This window comes from Artibeus jamaicensis, unplaced genomic scaffold, assembly GCF_021234435.1.
Source record: "Artibeus jamaicensis isolate MK-2021 breed Jamaican fruit bat unplaced genomic scaffold, CSHL_Jam_final contig_1998, whole genome shotgun sequence".
Classification (NCBI taxonomy): Eukaryota; Metazoa; Chordata; class Mammalia; order Chiroptera; family Phyllostomidae; genus Artibeus; species Artibeus jamaicensis.
Window position 1 is genome coordinate 4,154,407 of NW_026521407.1, and position 19,083 is coordinate 4,173,489.

General features: G+C 56.3%; 1 protein-coding gene and 1 long non-coding RNA gene across 4 annotated transcripts; both read left to right on the forward strand.

Moving 5' to 3' along the window:
• The first annotated feature begins 3,632 nt into the window (after positions 1–3,632).
• Positions 3,633–12,021, forward strand: LOC119037443 (uncharacterized). The gene is made up of 3 exons (XR_005080196.2): positions 3,633–4,076; positions 6,756–6,958; positions 9,466–12,021. It is a non-coding gene; the product is annotated as an uncharacterized LOC119037443 (long non-coding RNA).
• Positions 12,022–14,998: 2,977 nt separating this feature from the next.
• LOC128626244 (uncharacterized) lies at positions 14,999–17,723 on the forward strand. 3 transcript variants are annotated; one of them, XM_053657691.1, is made up of 4 exons: positions 15,378–15,727; positions 16,762–16,882; positions 17,098–17,333; positions 17,524–17,723. In XM_053657691.1, the coding sequence occupies exons 1-4, from the start codon at positions 15,523–15,525 to the stop codon at positions 17,721–17,723; spliced, it is 762 nt and encodes a 253-aa protein (XP_053513666.1). In that variant the 5' UTR covers positions 15,378–15,522. The 3 variants fall into 3 exon arrangements, 1 of the variants encoding a protein (XP_053513666.1); XR_008390166.1 differs by lacking the exon at positions 17,098–17,333 and adding an exon at positions 14,999–15,159 and having other exon boundaries at positions 15,548–16,882; positions 17,490–17,576; XR_008390165.1 differs by lacking the exons at positions 16,762–16,882; positions 17,098–17,333; positions 17,524–17,723 and adding exons at positions 14,999–15,159; positions 16,052–16,130 and having other exon boundaries at positions 15,548–15,727.
• Positions 17,724–19,083: the final 1,360 nt, after the last annotated feature.

Here is a 19,083-nt window from a genome sequence, read left to right on the forward strand (position 1 = left end):
CGAGTCTGGTGTGCCTATTTGGGGTTGGCAGGGCCGGAGCCAGGGCACAGATCCTATTAAAACATGGCAGGAACTGGGCGTCCCAGGGTTTTAACCATGTCAGTGCCTGTCCAGGAAACGCCACTAGGACAGAATAGAAACCCCTGGTCCGAAGGGCCGGGGCTCGGGAGGCAGGGCCCAGAGTTCGGAGTTGGGCAGGTGGGAGGCCAGGACAAGCCAGAACGTGCAGGACGATTGCTGCAAACCCGGGGTGGGGGCGGGGGGACTGCTATTTCCCCTAATGGGCTGGCACACACACACACACACACACACACACACACACACACACACGCTGCATGGGCTCTGGAGGCTGCCCCAAAAGGGTCAGGGGTGCCTTTCCCACACACTGCAGAGAAGGGGCTGGCCTCCCACATAAGCCACACCCATTCACCTAGGTGTGCTGCGGATTGCCAGGAATGAAGGTTTATTCTTCCTGGTTGTTTCAGCAAGAAGCAAGTTGCAGGAGACAGAGGGAGGCAGCCAGAGAGGAGCCCAAAGCACCAACAGCAGGGCCTGGGAGGAGAGGGCTGCCCACCCGCCACTCTCCCTCTCCAGTTGCCTCTCTTTACAAAGACAAAGGAATGAACCGGGTCAGCAAAGCTGGAGGCTGTGTTTAAGCTGTTCGTGCTGCTGAGCAAAGCAGGCAGTGCCTGCTGGATCAGTTGGACACCCACAGAATTCAGGGCCCCGCTCAGGACAGGGCATGCACACCAGGTCAGCCACAGGGGAAAGGAGCTGGGCAGAGAAGAAGATAATGGGAAATGGGAGACCTGGTGCACAGGAAAGACAAGAGACTGGGGAGGGAGGATGGAAGTCAAGGCTCAGTTTCCCGTCTGTGCTTCCTGCAGCTCTGTTCGCAGCAGCCTCGTTCCACACAACGGCTCCTTGGAAAGGCCGAGGAGGAGGGCGGGAAGGCTGCATGGGGCACCCCTGCCCACCACCTACGGAGTGTGGAGCCTGACAGCCCCTGATGGGAGATAGCAGGTCACTGAGCCCTGGAGCGAAGGGAGGCGCCCGAGGAAGGGAGGGGCCTCAGGAGGAGAGTGGGCAGCTGCGGCCCGTGATCCTTACCCCTTGGCAGCTTTGCATCGATCATTTGTTGCTGTCTGTTTGTTGTATTAACTTTAATTCGTAACTGGGTTGATCGGCAATTGTTCTTCCTGGAGCGTGCAATTAGGGTTATAAATAAAGCCAAGTGGAGAGTCTGGGTGACCAAACAGTGCCTTCTGTGCTGTGATGATCTCAGGGCCCTGCCCCGACCCCTCCGGAGCACCCTCCCTGGAGAACCCATTTTCTAGAAATAGTCTTGCTGCTTCACGGGCTCAAAGGAGAAGCTGAGGTCTCAGGGAATCCTCACACTTCATTGTTTGGAAGGAATCAAGCTTATAAACCTTGACCTTCTAGGGACCAATTAGCTCTGGGTATTAATGGTAGGAGCATTTAAAAAACAATTTTTTAAAATTTGATTTTAGAAAGAAAGGAAGGGAGATAGAGAGAAATATTGACTTGTTGTTCCACCCATTCATGCATTCATTGGTTGATTCTCATTTGCACATGCCCTGACCGGGAATCAAACCCACCCCCTTGGAATATCAGGACGATACTCCAACCAGCTGATCCACCCAGCCAGGGCCAAGGAGCCTTTTAAATTTAGAGCCCACAGCGCCATGTCCATCCCAGAAGTCACTGCTTCTACGTGAAACCTTCCTGGGCAGTGCGTACATTCCTTCCCACGCGTTCCATCCGGGCTGGACCCTGAAGCCCCTCAGGTCTGCCCCCTTCTCTCCGCGCCCACTGTCTACCCTCACATGCCCATCTTTGCTTGGTCTAATATCTGTCCTCTACTATCTTCAATCTTGAGCATCATTGTGCCATTCTAGAATTGCAGATCATTTTGAGCAGGAACCGTATCTTTGAGCTTTTTTTAAGGGCCATCCAAGGGCCATCTGCAGAAAACGCTCGGTGGGAGAGGCGCTGCGCCACGCCTGGCTGAGTGTTCACACCAGCACTGCCCGACAGGACGCTCCGTGGCACAGGAAGCCTCCCAGTTCTGCACTGTCCGCCGTGGCAGCTGCTAAGCCACGTGTGGCTGTGGATCACTTCAAATGTGGCTGGTGCAAGCAAGGAGCTAAAATCTCACATTTATTTCACTTATTTCTTTTATATTTAAATAGCCACACGTATTGCCCAGGCTGGTGTCGCTCAGTGGATGGAACACCAGCCTGCAAACCAAAGGACACTGGTTCAATTCCCAGTCAGGGCGCATGCCTGGATTGTGGGCCAGGTTCCCCGGTGCCGGGTGTGCAAGAGGCAACCCACACACTGACATTCCTCTCCCTCTCCTTCTCCCTCCCCTCCCCTCTGTCTAAAAATAAATAAATAAAATCTTAAATAAATAAATCGCCACATGTGGCTAGTGGATACCATCTTGCACAGCACAGGTTTGGAGTAAGGCAATTTAGAATAAATGTTAACCTAAAGAGACACCTTCCTGTACCAAATTCAACACTTCACAGCTATACTGCAATCTTTGAATTAAGTGGATACTAACAGGAATAACGAGAAGGGGCTAAATGCTATTTGGATAGCTTAAAGTGGAGCCACAGTGCAGGTTCATCATCCTAGTGAAGGCCATGTTAGCTGTGGACTCACTCAGACCATGCGGGCATTGGCAGGATCGCGACAAGAAATGCTTTCTGAGGAATCGGCATGTGAAATCGGTGAAGTGAGCTATTCCCGGGCTGGGTGGCGGTATTTTCCCAAGCAGGGGGGGACAGTTTCTTAGGTGCCCTGCTATCTGAGAGCAACGACAGCCCAAGAGTCTTACAATGAAGAAGACTGAATTTATCCCGAAGGAGGCAGGGGTCGGTCCCACCCCCAAACTTCAGAACAGGGGCAGGACTGGCTAGGATAGGACCAGCTGGGCAGATGCACCAGGCTCCTGGTTTTTTTTTTTTTAATCTTGCTCCAGTGGAAAATCCTTCCCTGTGTACTTTCCCATGTCTGGGCAATTAGTGAGCTATCTCAACACAAAAGGCAAGCTTCGTCCTTTCTCTCTGGGCCGCAGCACCCTTTGGAGTTGTTAGGGGGTCCCGGCACTGTGTGATGACTGGCGACAGAGTGGATGCATGCGGCGGGGAGCTGGGCTGGGACCCTGGCAGCAAAACAGCACAGTTCTGTGGCTGCACACACGGCCTGCTCAGGTGTCGGCGTGCGCTGGGGCGAAGGCAGGACTTAGAACAGAAGCGTCCACTGCCCCAGGCCCAGCCGGTTTTACCCTGGGCTGGGCAGGGGGATAGGTGCAGAGGGTAGGCGGGGGGGGAGGCAGGGTGGGACTCCGGAGTGGCAGTAGCTCTGTTTAAAGACACTCTCACAGGATGGTAAGAACGAGCAAAAGGAAAATAATTACAGTGTTTTAGCCAACAATGCATCTGCTTCAACTCAGGTATAAATAGATCCTTAAGCTCTGCTCTACCCAGCACAGCCACTTTAATCTTAACCAGAAGCAGCCACTGGGGGTGGGGCATGGGGGTGGGGCGCGCAGGAAGCCTTCTCTGGCGAGGCTTCCTTCCCTCCGAAGCACCAAACCGCCTTACAAAACCTGCTCAGTCCCTGGGGAAGGGAAAAGGCCCAGACGTAGGACAGGAAGGGCTGCATTCACAGTTCCTTCCTGCCCGTACAGTGTGAAACGGTGCAACCATTCTGGGAAACAGTTCTTAAAGAGCGCAACACACGCTCATCATAGAACCCAGAGAGCCCACTCCCGGTGCTGAGGCGGGAGAAACGAGGCCGTCCGTGCACACAAAGACACACGCCGTGTCCATAGCAGCTTTATTCATAGGAGCTGCAGACTGGACACAGCCCGATGCCCAAACTCAGGGACCGGGCAAGCAGTCACTGATCCACCCCACTTACTCAGCAGCACAAAGGAACAGACGCCCGGAGACAGGGTGACAGGGCTGGGACCTGAGATTCATACGCTGAGTGAGGAAAGTCGGACGCAAGAGTACACACTTGTACGGCAACACATGAAACAGGTAAATCTAATTGCTGGGGACAGAAGGTGGATCAGAGGCTGCCTGTGGCGGGGGAGGGGTGGGCATTGGCTGAGAAGGAGGCCCAGACGGAGCCTTTGGGGGCGATGGGAATGTTCTATGTTTATTGTGGTAGATACATACGCATTTATAGCTCATTAAATAGTACATCTCAAATGGGTACATTTGGCTGTATATAAATAAAGACCTCGATAAAGTTGATTTAAAAAAACAATTCCCTTCCAAGGGCCTGGTTGGGTGTGCCGGAGCCTCTGTCTTGTCAGAGGTGGCCGCAGGACAGCCGGCACCCCCTGGGACCCAGCACCTTTCGGGGAAAGCCAGTCAAGGACTTGGGAAGCCTCCGAAAGGCCCAGTGATACTGCCGAGCTGGAAAAACGGCTCCCCAGCGGCCTGGAAAAGGCCCCCTGCCTCTGGCCCTCGATCCTGAAAAGGCTGGAATTTCTGGCTGAACAGGAAGGCCTGGGCGCAGTCCCTGGGCAGCTCTGCCTCAGCTCCGGGCAGGGCGCCCAGCCATCCCTCATGTAGGTGCCGCTTGCTGCGCAAGCGCAGGACCCAGGGGCTCGGGACAGCCCCCCCCCCCCCCGGGGGCAGAGGCGGGAAATAGACAGTGGCTTCTGCCCACAGAACAAGCTTGCAGGGGAGGGAAGCAACACCCCAGCACCCACCCAGTTCCCCAAACAAGCTCTGGGTCAAGTTACCTGGAGCCGCACGGAGACCTTGACTGAGCCTGGGGATGGTTTAATAGCCCCAGAGAGAGCCAGGGAGTCGGTGACAGGACAAGGCATGGGCTTCGAATGGGACCTTGGACTCTTAGCCCAGTGCTCTTTCCCCCACACCAGACTAGGTTCCCAGTCTCTCACTGGGGGGAGGAATTTTTCAGAGGGTGGCTTCCAAGCAGAGCTCTCCTGGGCAGGGCCTGTGATACAAAGGGACTGTCTGTCCCTGTAAATGGTGGCCCACGGAGAGGCTGCTGCTGCTGCTGCTGCTGCTGGTTTGTCAGAGTGCAACCCTGACCCCCAGGTGTGCACCTCGCCTTTGCCCAGTGTCTGAGACCAGAGGAGCCGAGGCCGAGGCGCTCCCTTCGGACCCTTCCCATCTGCAGTCCAGGGCCCTTGGGGACCCAGCCAACCCTCAGTGGGATCCCAGAGAGGGTGGGCCTGAGACCACATCTGGCCTTTTGGGCCACACGGGGTCCTCTGGGGTCTCGGGAGCCCCACCTCTGCCACTCTGTCCAGTTCTGTCCCTGTCTCTGCCTCTCTGTCTTTGTCTCCCCTCCCCCATCCCTGTTGTCACCTGCACCTGTTTTTCTGCCTCCCTCAATCTCTCTAATCCACAGGCTGTTAATTCCCAAGGGTCCCCCTTCCTTATCTCCTAGGCAGCTGCTGGCCCTGGCCTGGAGGGACAGAATTGGTTAGAGCTTTCCATCCTCCCACCTGCTGCACTCCCAGCAAACTCCCAGCAGCAGAGCGCCAAGGAGAGCCCAGGGTGACGGATGGCTCAGGAACCTGGGGGGCCTGGCCCCCCCCGCTGTGGGGACCCCCCCACATGATGTGGCCCCATGATGTGACCCGAAGGTGGGCAGTCGCTCCTGCCCCTCAGTTCTCTCATTTGCAAAATGAGAGCCTCTGAACTTTTGAGTGTCTCGGCCCACGCAAACACACAAGCGCACAGAGGCCATGTTTTCAAAGTTGAGGGCTATCAAATTACATTTATTCAGTAATGATTAATTCAGAAGCCGACTTCGTAGAGAACAAAACCGACCAGAGCTTCTGAGCAGCACGCCCCGGTTTTGTTTCACATAAAACAGGTTTCCGAATTAGTAATGACCAAATAATTGTACATCTAGCATGTTCCCCGCTATAATTCCAGCAAAGAAACTTGACATTTTAGTTAAGCCTGTGTAGCCTTCACTCAGATAAATGTTCTGGGTTTTTTTTTTTTTTGAGGCTTTTGGAAAGATAAAATCAACTCCAGGTCTCTTCCCTCTTGCTCCTTTCTGGCCTGGGGTAGAGAGCAGAGAGCCTAGGACTGGCGGTCCTTAACATCCCTTCTATTGCCGGGTTTGTAGGCTTGGGCGTGTTCTGTTGGCCAGCACATCAGTCACTCACTCATTGGGCACACTGGTCCCGCCTACCAAGGTCTGGCCTCCCGTCTACTAACAGAGAAGACGACCAGCAGGTTGGAGCCTGTGCCCCCAGACTCACCCCCTGCACAGACCCTTCTGCTGCTTACCTGGCAGCCTGACCCACAGTTAACACCAGAATTCAGGGCTCATGCTAGTGGAAGCAAGAAGGGGCCAGGACGAGACACTCAGGACCTTCCCAAGGGAAAGAGTCCAGGTGCCTTGGCAAAGAGGCTGCACTTGGGCACCAACGCTGCTCCTCCGGCCGTCTCAGGGGTTTAAACCAAGTGCAAGGAGAGCTGGTCCCTTCGCCCTTTGTCAAGACCCCCTCTCACCCCACAGAGGGGAAGCAGTTCCAAGAGCGTCCCTTCCCTGCCATTCTCTTTCCCTCTCTCTCTCTGTTCCCCACCCCTGCACCCCAGGCTCCCCCGGAACAGGTCAAAGACCCCGAGCTGGGCGGGTTCCCTGGCGTTCAAGTCTGGGCCCTATCTTGTGACTTCCATACCTGTCACCCCTTCTCCCAACTCCATTCCCTGCAGGACACTCCACCTGGATGTCTTAGGGGAGCCTTGGATTCGGCCTGCTCACGTCACCATCACCTCACTGCTCCCCCTCTGGCGTGGTGGTTGCCCCTCAGGCTGGGTTCTCCGGCTGAAGGTTAGCCACCCGTCTCCCAGGCTCTGAGTTCTGACCCCAGGAATCGTCACCCCAGACCCCCCTCTCTTGGTTCCAAGATCACCAGGTGAGGGATCCAGGTGTGAAGGGTTGTCCCCTCCTCCCATAACCTTCCCCACCTTCTCCTCATCCCTTCTGGGCCAAGGTGATGGCCATCCCATCCTCCCATCCCCACCCCCACACTGAAGCCAGAGAGGGTTTTTTCCGCTTTGCTTGTAATTGGTCCCTTCCAGCTTTGATCAAAACCTTTAGTGAGTGCCGTGCAGAGACTCAGCCTGTGAAGACGGAGAATGCGGAGAAATGTAGGGGATAACTGAGGTTTTCAGAGGGGGGATGAGGAACCAACTGGTCATCAGACTCAGAAACAGGAAGTGGCTGGCTCAAGGTTCACCCGGCAAGGCTCAGGGGACAGAACCGCTCTCCCTCACCCGCAGACTGGCTGCTCCCTCGGGCCCTTGTTGGATGCTGTACTCAAGCCACACAGAGCTTACCCTGTGCCTTAGACTTCTGTGGCCTTTGTTTTCTTCCTTTCTCTCTTCCCCCACCTCCACAGTTAGATACCTGCCCAAGCCCAGCTCAAATGCTGCCTCCTCCAGGAAGCCTTCCCTGAATGCTTGTTCTGACACACCTCTCTCACATCACTCAGCACTCTCAAACTTCAGTTAGCATTATTCCTGCGCGTGTCCTGTAGGAGGGGCAGGACTTGTCAGACATACCTTCATGTCTCCGAGAGCAGCGCCGGTCCTGTCGCACACGCTCGACAGGTATTTCTGGAAGAAATTATCCTTGTGCTTCTTGTAGTTATGAATGGTTGGCACTGACAGAGCCCTCCTTTGAGTCAGCCACTGGGCAGAGCGTGCAAGTCAGAGCACATGCATCTATCTTCACAGCAGCCACAACAACTAGCCCCATTTCTCAGATGGGGAAACTGCATCTCAGAGGGAATAAGTAGCTCGCTGCTACTGGGTCTTGCTGCTGAAAGGGGGCAGAGGTGGAACCCGGTCCCAAGTGTGCCTGACTCTAAAGCCCAGACCCAGCCTCGTGATCCGTGGCTTGGGCTGGCCGAGAAGGACTCCAAGGGCCCCAGGTGGCCCTTTACCCTGGTGACCCCTGTGGCCCGGGGCCGGAGGGCAGAGGTTTCTCCGGGTGTTACAACAGGCTCTGCTCAGACGGGCTCCGCCCACGACCCTGGTGGTTTAGGTCCTGCCCTGGGATCCCCACCTGGCCAGGTGACAAGAGCTTCCCAGGGGCCCCCAGCCGCAGAACACTAAGTACCTTTGCACGCAACCTCTCTTTGTCCCCTGCTGGTGACGGCAAAGGGGGCGGGCCCAGGGCAGCGTGGTAAGATGGCAGCAGTTTGCCTTGGAGGGATTTGCAGGCTCTCTGTCCTGTTGCCTTTTCACTTGGGGTTTCCTGCTGGCTGACCCTCAGGCCCCGGCTAGACACTGGGGGTTAACCCTTTCCTAACCAAGAGTGGCTCCAAAGCACTGCAGAGGGGACTTCAGGTATTTAGGGGAGAGTTGGAATGGAGGTGGGGGTTCTCCTGGCTCGTGAAACTTGGACTGACCTCCATACAGCGCGTCCCCACAAGAGCCCGTGGTGTTTGCACCCATGGGGTGTCCCCAGTCACATAGCTCTGTGGACAATGTGCCGTCTCCCATACGTTCTTGCCATCCCCGAATCCCTGTGCCTCTGGTGCCTGCTGCCACTTGGACGCCGCCCTGGGAAGGGGCCTGTTCACACTCACCCCCACCCCAGGGCTTCACAGAGATCAGCTCACTGGACCAGCATGGGCACCCCGAACTGTCCCACTTGGTGGGTGAAGACGCCAAGGCCCAGGCGGGTCTGAGACGCCCAGGGTCACAGGATGAGTGCAGGAGTCGCTGGGATTTACACTTCGGTTCATGTGGATGCAGCTGCCTTTGAACCCTTTCCACCCGCCGCAGCCCGGAGACCATGCTCTGTCCCCTGCGCAGGCACAGAGCCCACTGTGTCCACTGCCCTCAGCTGCCCAGGTCTGGCTGTCCCCAGGGAGCAGGGAGAGAGCTAGGCTGGCTCGGAGAGCAGCCAGGGACGGGGACACTGGGGTTTGCTGCAGCGTCAGGGCCATGCTGCCCAGGTCCCCTCATTCCTGCTTCTTGTGACCGAGGGCGGCCTGATCGCCCTGAGCTTCAGGCTTCTCTTTTGTGAACCAGGAGCTAAAAATACCCATTTCTGGGGATTCTTGTGAGGATTACAGGAGAGAATGGAGCCCAGTGTTCCGTACAGAGGCACAGGGTCGGTGCTCCACAAGACCTTGCCACCTGCCTGTGACCCGGGTGAGGGCAGGGTGGGGCGGCCCCAGTGACGAAAGGGCCCAGAAACCCACAGGAACCTTCTGTGTCACGGAGACTGACAGCCCAGGCAACGGAAGTAACCAAACAGGCAGAAAAAAAAACTTTTAAATTTTGGCTGAGGAAAGGCAACAGTATAATTACCATCATTTATAAAAACTGCTTCCCATTAATGCCTAATTCCCATGAAGCGCAACAATGATTATCTCATTAACTATGTGTCAAATTAACTTTGTTGCAGGTTTTATTTGATTAAAAACAGTGAACTCTCAAGACGGAGGCTCACTCTTCATCGTCTGCGGTTTTTGGAGCACAGTCCTCTGGTGACGACTCTTCTAGATGAGGAGGCACATTTCCAGAGAGGTGTCTTATAAAATGCAGTTGTTTTGACTCCTCAGAGCAAAGTGAACCGGGGCGAGGGAGTGCCCCCTTTGGATTTGCCAAAGCCAGCGATGAAGGGTGAAACGTGTCAATCTTTTGAAAGCTCTGGGGACTTTTGCATTATCTGAGTGTTTTACTAGGTGCATTTGTATTATTTGGTAGTAGCGGAGGGTGCTGGGTGTTTTTCCCCCAAACGCTGACAACTCCGAAGTCATTACATCCAGGATTCCATTTCCCCCATGGCAAGAAAAGGTTGCTATCTGTCACACACACTTAAGCGCCTGGCATTTTTCTCATTTTCTGATAGGCGCTGCTGCCCCCCCTCCCCCTACTCCTCACCCCTACCTTCACAGAGAAAAGCTGCTGGCTGACAGATCCCAGCTGCACAGAGAGATAGCTGAGAATTTCCAATAGGGAAGTGTCATGCTTTGCCAGCTCCGGGGAAGACAGAATAATTGGCTGGCATCACAGACCTGCGTGATGGTGCAGGAGAAGACAGATCTGGCAGGGGTCCCCCAGGGGTGGGCTGGACATCTCCCACAATGCCAGACTGGAGACTTGCTGGGTCCAGAGAGCTTCAGGCTCTTCAGTGGCCCCTCTTGCCCCTAGGAGCCCCAGAGCACGCCTGCTGCCCGGTGGGAGTCTTTGCAGTCCACCCTGGACCACCAAACCCTTCTCCCCAAGGTCAAGTGGTTGGGGCGGAGGGGTGTTCAAAAGGAAAAGGAAAAGCCCATCCCCAGTACTCAACTCGGTTGTGGCAGGAAAGATGGGTGGGGCAGAAAAGACCCCTGTCCTCCTCACTGAAAAGGGAGCCCGGAGATCTGGAAGAGGGCGCTCACTCTAACCTGACTCCCCAGCTCTGTGCAGGCTGCGGGGAGAATGGAAATGCCAGGTGGAGACAGTCTACTCTGACTCAGACTTGGCTCTCAAGGACAGAGACAAGGGCGAGCTTGGATCTCGGAAGACCAGGCAGAGGAGGGAGGGTCTCAGAGAGGAGCCCCTGACGTGTGCGGAGGGGGCGCTTGCTTGTTTCATCCCTCCTGATCACTGCCAGCGCCCACACAGAGCTCTGAAAGGAGCCCCCAGCTCCGGGCCCCTGGGGCCCCTCCTCCTCCTCCAGCCCCAGGTCCAGCTGCTCTGCCTTTGGCTGCTGGTCATAAGACGTCGGGCAACGCTGTCCAACAGAAACATAGTTGCCAGCACACACATAATTCGGATTTTTCCAGTAGTCAACATTTTTTTAATCCTCACCTGAGGATGTTTATTGATTTTAGAGAGAGAGAAACACCGAGGTGAATAACATCCATTAGTCATCTCCAGTACGTACCCCAGCTGGGGAATCAAACCCACAGCCCAGGTGTGTGCCCTGACTGGGGATTGAACCCACAACCTTTTGGTGCTCCAACCAACCGAACCACCTGGCCAGGGCTAGCGGTCACATTTTTAAAAAGTGAAAAAAAGACAGGTAAAATTAATCTTAGGCAGATGTTTGGCTTAACCTAGCCCATCCAGAATATTATCATTTCAACATGTAACCGATACAAAAATTAATGAGATCTTGTACCGTCTCTTTTGTACTAAATCTTCAAAACCCCCGGTCTAGTTCACTCGTGTCCACCCCTCGGTTTGGAGGAGCTCCATTCCCGGTGCTCGGCCGCCGCCCACTGCCGGCTCCTGGTTGCCTGTGGGGCCTCGGGGCTTCCCCTGTACCCTACCACTCCCCAGGTGGGCGGTCATTGGGCTTCCTGAGAGGCTCCATTCCAGACCCCTTTGCCTTTCCCAGACCCAGGAGCAAATTGGCCTTTGGGGCTGGGTGGCCAGCTCCCTTCCCTTTGTCTAAGAAGGGAGGCCTGTGGGGAATCGGAGAGCTCTGGGCCAGGCACCAGAAGGCTCTGCCACTCAGCCTGCTGTGCGACCTGGAGCAAGTCACCACCCCTCTCTGGGCCCTATTCTCATTCTCTGTCAGGGGAAGGGTTTCCATTTGTGACTTCCAAACAGAGAGGTGATTATGGACAGGAACCTCAGACAGAAGCCCCTGGTATAAGTTAGAGGAGAGAGGCCTGCTCCGTTTGAAGAGCGTGAGCAGCTTGGGCACTGCCTCCTCCCTCACCCTCCCTGGAAGCCCTGGAGAACTGGGTGGAAAACCCTGCACCCAGCGTTGGTCCCCAGCCCATGTATTCACACTTCATTGTACAAACACGCAAAACTACACTGTAGGTTGCTTATGGATCCCTATATATAAGAGTATAAAAATACACATGTGCTAAAGCCGTGACTTCAAGTTAGTAGCCTCCTCTGAAAGGGGAGGAAGGAGTTGGGTTAGGTATGGAATTTTGGTTCTTACTGACATTTAACTTTTTGACCAAAGGAGACCTAAAGAAAATATAGCAAGATGCTAACATTTGTTCAAGCTTAGTGGTGGGCATGTAGCTACCTGAGACATTACTCTGTACTTCTCTGCATGTTTGAGCTATTTTTTAACCTTTATTTATTTATTTATTTATTTATTTCAGAGAGAGGGGGAGGGAGGAAGAAAGAGAGGGAGAGAAACATCAGTAGTTGTGCCCCAACCAGGGGTGAACCCCGAAACCCAGGCTGGTGTCCTGTCAGAGAGTCGAACTGGTGACCTTTCCGTTTGCAGGATGGCCACAGTAGCCAGGGCTCTTTGAGCTATTCTATAACTTCAATTTATTTAAAACTTTAAGAAGGGTAAAAGTATGTAATCTGTTGTCACTTCAGGCATAGAATTGCGGGGGGGGGGGCGGGTAAAATAAAACGTAAGCTCCTCTCTCCACCCTCCGTCAGCTGCCCCATAATCCGGAAGAACCTTCCTGCTCTGCTAGTCCAGGGGTCCGAGTGCTGACCTGACCAGGGGCGGGGTTTTCTGGGGAGAGGGAGCAGAGCCAGCCAGGTATCCAGTAAGCATTCAATAGCATCGATTGTACCTATAGAGTATCAGATATGGGGGCCCTGAGGGGAGGAATCCAAATGGGAGACTTGACCTTGATGTTGGCTGTGGGAGGGCAGAGGAAGGAGACTGGGAACTGCCCCCTCCCTGGTTCCCATGTCCCCCCAGTCTGTAGACTTTGGGGACCTCCCTCTCTTCGGTTCTCCATGAAGCTCCCATCCCAGCCCACCTCTCCCATGCCCCATGGGTTGCTCTGAATTGTCTGGCCAGCCTGGGGGACACTGCCTACTCACCCCTTAGAATGTCTGCGCGTTTCCCCCCAAAGCCCCCATCTCAGCTTCTCCTAGTGGCCCCTCCCCCCATGTCCCCCCATGTCCCCCAAAGCTCAGAAAGGTTAGAGGGCTTGCCGAGGTCACCGTGCTGGGCTGGGCATGGCAGCAGGTGGAGAGAGGGCTGTGGAAGGGCAGCCATGGACCAGGTGCAGTGGGGCCATTTCATCCCGGCAAACAGGCCCTGCTGGTTTGCCGTCTGTGGAGTTTGCCCCCCTTTCCCGTGGGCTGGTTAACTGGTAACTTGCCTTTGGCCGTGTGTGAAAAGTGACAGGGAAGGGGCCACCAGCTCAGACAACCAGCCAGTGTGAGACTCAGCTGGCTTGGGGTGCGGGACTGCGAGGGAAGCTTCTTTCCTTTATTCTGTCTTTTTTTCTCCAGCATCTCTTCCTTTCTGACATCTTCCAGGCGGATGAGTAAGAGCGAAGGGGGTGGAAATGGTAATAACAGAGTTTCCCAGCCATCAAGGGCCTTTCATCGGGATGTTGCTTAACCGAGAGCCTCTGCACCCATTTTACAGGACAAGCCATGGAGGCCAAGAGGAGTGTGACCTCACTGTGAGTCACCGGCCTTCCTGGCCCAACGCGGACCCGACTCCATGTGACTGAGCCAGAAGGGCAGAGCTGGCCGGGCTGGGGGGTGGGGGGACGGGGAGGCTTTGCCTCCCAATCGCTGGTATTTCCAGCTGAGTCAGATGTCCTTGTCAGCCTTCGATCCCCTCGATTGTGTGATGGGGTGGGGGCCGTCCTCCCTCTGTTCAGCACTTTGCCCCGTGACCCAGCAGGCACGTGGGCTCTCATCGGCCCCCACCACAGCCTTCTTTGTAAGCAGGGCCGGTTTCACAGACAGCAACTGAATCAGCGAGATCAGGCCCTCGTTGAAAGTGTCGCGGGTCAGCCTGAGGGAGGCCAGGCCTCTGGACGCCAGCCCAGACACAGGCTGGCCTGCGGCTGCCGAGCTTGCGACAGACCTGCTCAGAAATCCCGGGAGAGGAGCCCGGGAGGCCGTGCTTCTGGTCTGAGCGCAGGTCTGCTGAGGGCTGAGGACCCACAGGGGTTTGTCTTGGAGAGGACAGGCACTTGGAGAGGGAGGACCCAGGACCCCTCAGGGGAGAGCGCGGTGTCCTCCCCCTCAGCAGCTGGCTCCTGCTCCCCCGGGGCCGCTGGACGCTGTGCCTGGGCCAGAGGTGCTCTAAGGAGGAATTTGCACAGTCAGTGGGCGGCGGAAGCCAGGGTCACGGGGAGAGGGCCAAGGACAGCAGCCCTCGGCAGGCCGCAGCTGGGGTGCTCCCCACCCCGAGGCTGACTGCTTTTCCTGCAAAACCATCGTTGAAACAGGTGCCTGGCTGAGTTGAGCATGCTCAAGCCAGAGTCAAGAACTGAGCCCCCAGAGTGTTAAAAGGCCTTCAGCCAGCTCTGGGAGCCTCACTAAGACGGAGTAGGTGGCCAATGAGCTCCGCTCCGCCCCAGTGTGTTCTGGGAAAGGGACACTAGGCCTCAGGCCCAACGCCGGGCCGGCCCTCCTGTAGGGAGGGGGCCAAGGGAAAGCCTGTCACCTCGTGAGGAAGGAGAGATCCTCCTGCCAGGTGCTCCCAACCTTTGACCAATTCCTCCCTCCGATTGGGACAGCTGTCCCGGAGTCCCAAGTCCCACCACTACCCTTGGACAGGGCCAGACCACTGCAGAAGAAACTGGGGTGCTCTCCTGCCGGGGAGAGTGTGTCTCAAGCGGGCACCACGTTCCGCTGCGGGGGCCTTGGACTTCTACCTCAGAAGGGCTGTTCCTTCTCCCCACACCTTCCAGACTTCCTATTCCCACAGGCCTGTCTCCTCAAGGGCACCCTGGTGGGCGACTCACCACCCCCGGGACACGGGACTGCAGCCGCTCTTACAGAACCGGTTTGCAGACAAACAGTGGCAGGTTGCAGTCCAACTGAGCAGAAGGCTATAGCCTGGTGAACACAAGTCAGTTCAAGGCCACCGAGGGTGAAGTGTCTGTGGGGACCCTGGGCCTGGCCAGGGCTTGCATGAGATAAGCTCCTCCCCCTGCTACCCCGGGGTTGGAGGGGCCTTGCACGGGGCCCTGGAGAGTTTCCTTTTCTTCCTGAGCTCCTAGCAAGGCTGCTGGGCAGCACAGCGCCGCCCCCCCCCCCAGTAGCAGGCCCTGGCCCTCCCCCCTCCCCGGGAGGAGGGGAGTCCGGAGGGGGAGGAGAGACAGAAGAGGGGCTGCAGCCTTCCCAACACGAGCGCGGCACACTGAGGTCCGAATGGCTGTCTAGAACTCACAGGAGCCTCCCGAGAGGTGGACGTGTGACCCAGGTGGGGAGTCTGCCCTCCCCCAAAGGGAGCTGAGGGCCCTCAAGAGGTCTCCTGGGCTAGAGGGAGGCCTGGGTGTGAGTATCTGGGTGAAAGCTGAGCATAGTCTGGCAAAATGGGGGGCAGAGCGTAGGCTGAGCCTCTGTGGGTAGAAAGAGGCCTTAGCAGTTCCTTTGAACATTGGGGGACGTGAACAGGCTGGAGGGGAGAGAGTGGAAGGGGTGGAGATATGTGCTGGATGGGCAGCAAGCTCTGAGGGGCCTGAGTCCTCTTAGAATTGCCCTTGGCCATGGCTGAGGCCCAGGGAGGGCTGGGGGCACTGCTGGAGACCAGAGCGAGCCCCTTAGCCAGAGCTTGGGACAGGAAATGACTGAGGAAACCTTCCGCACAGGCCGCCCAGACCCTGAGAAGAGCCCCCAGGACGGAGGCAGCAGAGAGGAAGCTGGTGTGGCCTTTCTCGTCCACCTCCCCCCCCCCCCAACCCCCTCAACCCAGCACACCTGGGTGGACTCCAGCCTAAGTTCCACTGATCTCAGGCAGTCATACCCTCTCCCACCTTGTGCTTCTAAAGGTTAGTTTCTGGCAGCAGTTAGAGTGACTCCCTCTGTGTGAAGGACAGAGGTGGCGCCACCCCAGGGCTCCACACTGGGCACAGGGCACCCTTGTCAACATCCATCATAATGCAGGATTTGACTAGGCCAGTCACACCAGCTCCCTGGGCCCCCAAATCCTCATCAGCAAACCCAGGGCATGAAACCAGAACACTCCTGAGCCACCTCCGGGGCCCCCCAGTTGCCCCATTCTGCGACTCTCCTCACCGCATGGCACCGCTTCACCCTGCCCTCACCCAGGGGGAGTGGATGGGTAACTGTGCCCTCTCCCCCCTAATCCTCAGCTCCTCTCCTGGATCCCACCCACATCAAGGGGTCCCAGCAGTCGGGGGGCTCCCCTGGAAGTAACCCGAAGCTGACTCTCACCATCAGAATAGGTCTTCACAATTTACTATGCACTTGTCCACATGTGTGACTTTGTTTCACCCTCTGCAAGGCAAGTATCATTAGCTCTACTTTATAGACAAACAGTCTCGGGCCCCGTTGCCTGCTTAAAGTCACCTGGTGAGTCAGAGGCAGGGCTGCGTTTTGAACCCAGATTTGCATGGGGCTTGTGACCAGGGGAGGCCACCCCAGAATCAAGCGGGGCCCCTGGGTCACCCTCCTCCTGAGGCTGCAGTGGGAACACCCAGGCACCTCCATTTAGGGCTTGGCTCTGCAGAGCCCCAGCCTGGTGATGTCAGCATTGCCATGGAAACTCCTTCCCAGCGTAGGCAGGACCAGCCTCCCCTTGCAGTTTCCCTTTGTGTGGACTTTGCAATGTGTTGCCAAGGCAGTGGGGCCTGCTGGGCGGGTTGGCAAGGGGTGGGGAAGGCAGACCAAAGCCCACACCGCATCCCAGCAACCAGCAGCTCACAACAAGGCCCCGGCGTGCTCTGGGGAGGGTGGGGCCCAGGCCAGGTCTCCTGAGCTGGTGGCCAAGGCCTTGAGGTTGGGGAGACCCTGCATTCCTGCTCAGGACCCCTGCCTGGGAACAACCCTTTAACCTTTTTAGTTCTGTGTTGGGGTGCTGCCACCTCTGAAACATCTGGGTCTTGTGAAAAGGCAAATCTAGGCCCACCACAGACCTGCTTGGAAGGGGCCGAGGAAGAACTGTGGCTTAGCCGCGTCTCCAGGTGTGTAGTCAATTTTGAGAACCATCGTTGGGGGGGGGGGGGGGTGAGGTTTATTGAACAGCTAGATACGTCAGGCCCCTCTGCCTAATTCGTCTTGCGACCCCAAGGGGGGAAGGTGAGCAGAGGAAAGCTGTTTGGGTTTGTTGTTGTTTTATCCCCATTTCACGGTGGAAGATACGTAAACTCAGGGAGGTTAAGTCTGTGCTTGTTCGCAGTCACCCAGGTAGGCGTGGCAGTCGGGATCCAAACCCAGGGTCCGAGGCCCTTCCCTGGGGCCTCCTGTTGGCGGGGGCCGGCTGCACCGGCCGGCTGCACTGGCCGGCAGCCTGGCTGCACCAGCTTCCTCCTCCTGCTGGTTTTCCAGGAAGAATCCTGCAGCACCTTTGTGGAGTGGGCCAGCTCTGTCCGGAGCCTCCCACTAGTTCCCAGATCTCAGGGGGGGCGAGCCAAGGTGGGTGAGCCAGCCACCATCTACCCACACACCAGGCCCCTCCCAAGGGCAGGGTGAGCCCTGCCTAGTGAGGAAAACCATGCCCTTCCCCCACTCCGCCCTCCTGCCTACCCTCCCCTGTGCACTGCCTGCCCCAGCCTCCTTACTCTCTTGAAGGGCTCCTGATGTCCCTGGTCCCTCCCCCTGCCAGGGTGGGGCTGGCTGCTGCCCCACTCCACAGAGATTTCCCCCACCTCCTTGGAAGCTTCCAGGAAGAGAAACTCCGTGACCTTTGCTGGCGTCTCAGAGCCTCTGTTCTCCCAGCTGACAGCTTCCTGGTGTCCGACCTCCACCCCCACTGCTGTCTTTGAAGACTGGTTCCTTCAGCTCTGTCCCCTCCGTAACCTCTGAGCGTGCTCAGGGCGGGGAGCCCCCCCTTCCTTTCATCTGGGGTTCTGTTCTGCCTGGAACTCCAGGAGCAGACTGAGACCCCAGCGGAGTTCGAGCTTGACTTCTGCACCTGCGTCTCCTGCCTATTCAAAGTCAAGGTCAACAAACACCAGTGACGTTGGATATGGGCTGAATACATGCCAGGGATTCCAGGAACTGGACAGTGAATGGCGACAGGACTTCTCAGTCCAGGGCTGGGAGCGCCTGAAGCCAGCCAGGGCTCTGGCCCCAACCGTTCCTGGGCCCTGCCTACTATTCTTTCATTGAACAAGTATTTCCTGAAGTCTGTGCTACACACTAGAAAATATTTTTTTAAAAAAAAAGTCTCCAAACAAGCCAAAAAAGATGGAGAGGGATAAAAAAAGAACACAAGCCCTGGCTGGTGTAGCTCAGTGGATTAAGCACGGGTCTGTGAACCAGACAACTGCGGTTCGATTCCCAGTCAGGGCACATGCCTGGGTTGCAGACCTGTTCCCAGCAGGGGACGCACAAAAGGCAACCATACATTGATGTTTCTCTCCCTCTCTCCTTCCCTTCCCCTCTAAAGATAAATACATAAAATCTTTTAAAAAATGCCTTAAAAAAAAAAAGAACACAAGATACCTGGGATCCCTGCCCTCATAGAAGAATAAAATCTAGCTGTAATTCACATTTACCATCCCTTTGGAAGACTGAGAAAGTACACTCCCTAACAGGGGTCCTCTCTAGCTGGTGGCATCGTGGGTGACTTTTAAACACCTTTGCCATATTTTCTGTACCTTCTCTTCTGCAAGATACAAGTTTTGTAAGCAGAGGAGTCCCAATAAACATGTGTGTTTCTTGGGAACTTCTTAAAAGGCACCCTGTGGAGAGGCTCGGGGCCTGGCGGACAGCCAGGCCCATCCACTCGACTGTCCCTTCTCCCGCCTGGGGCATGCCCAGGCAAGTCCATGCAGTCCTCCAGCCCCACCTCTGTCGCTGAGTGACACTGGGCTCAGAGCCCCGGCCAAGGGGCCCTTGGAGACTTTGACCCCAACCCAAGAGTGCAAAACAGCCCAGGCACCGGAGGGTAATGAGTGGGCAAGTCCCACCACAGGCCACCAACCTCCTCCCTGGCCCGGCCAGCCTGCGGGAACAGAGGGGAGAAATGGGGGTACGGCTTCCTTAAAGAGGAGCCCTGCTGTGACCTTGCCCCCCCCCCCCCCAGTTTAGTCATCTGGCATGGGGACAATAATGCTGCTTGCTTGGGCTGTCGAGGGAATTAAATGAGACGACTGGTCCCCTAGAGGGCACCTGGCACAAAGCAGTTACTCAGCAAACGCTGCTGAACAGGTGGGGGAAG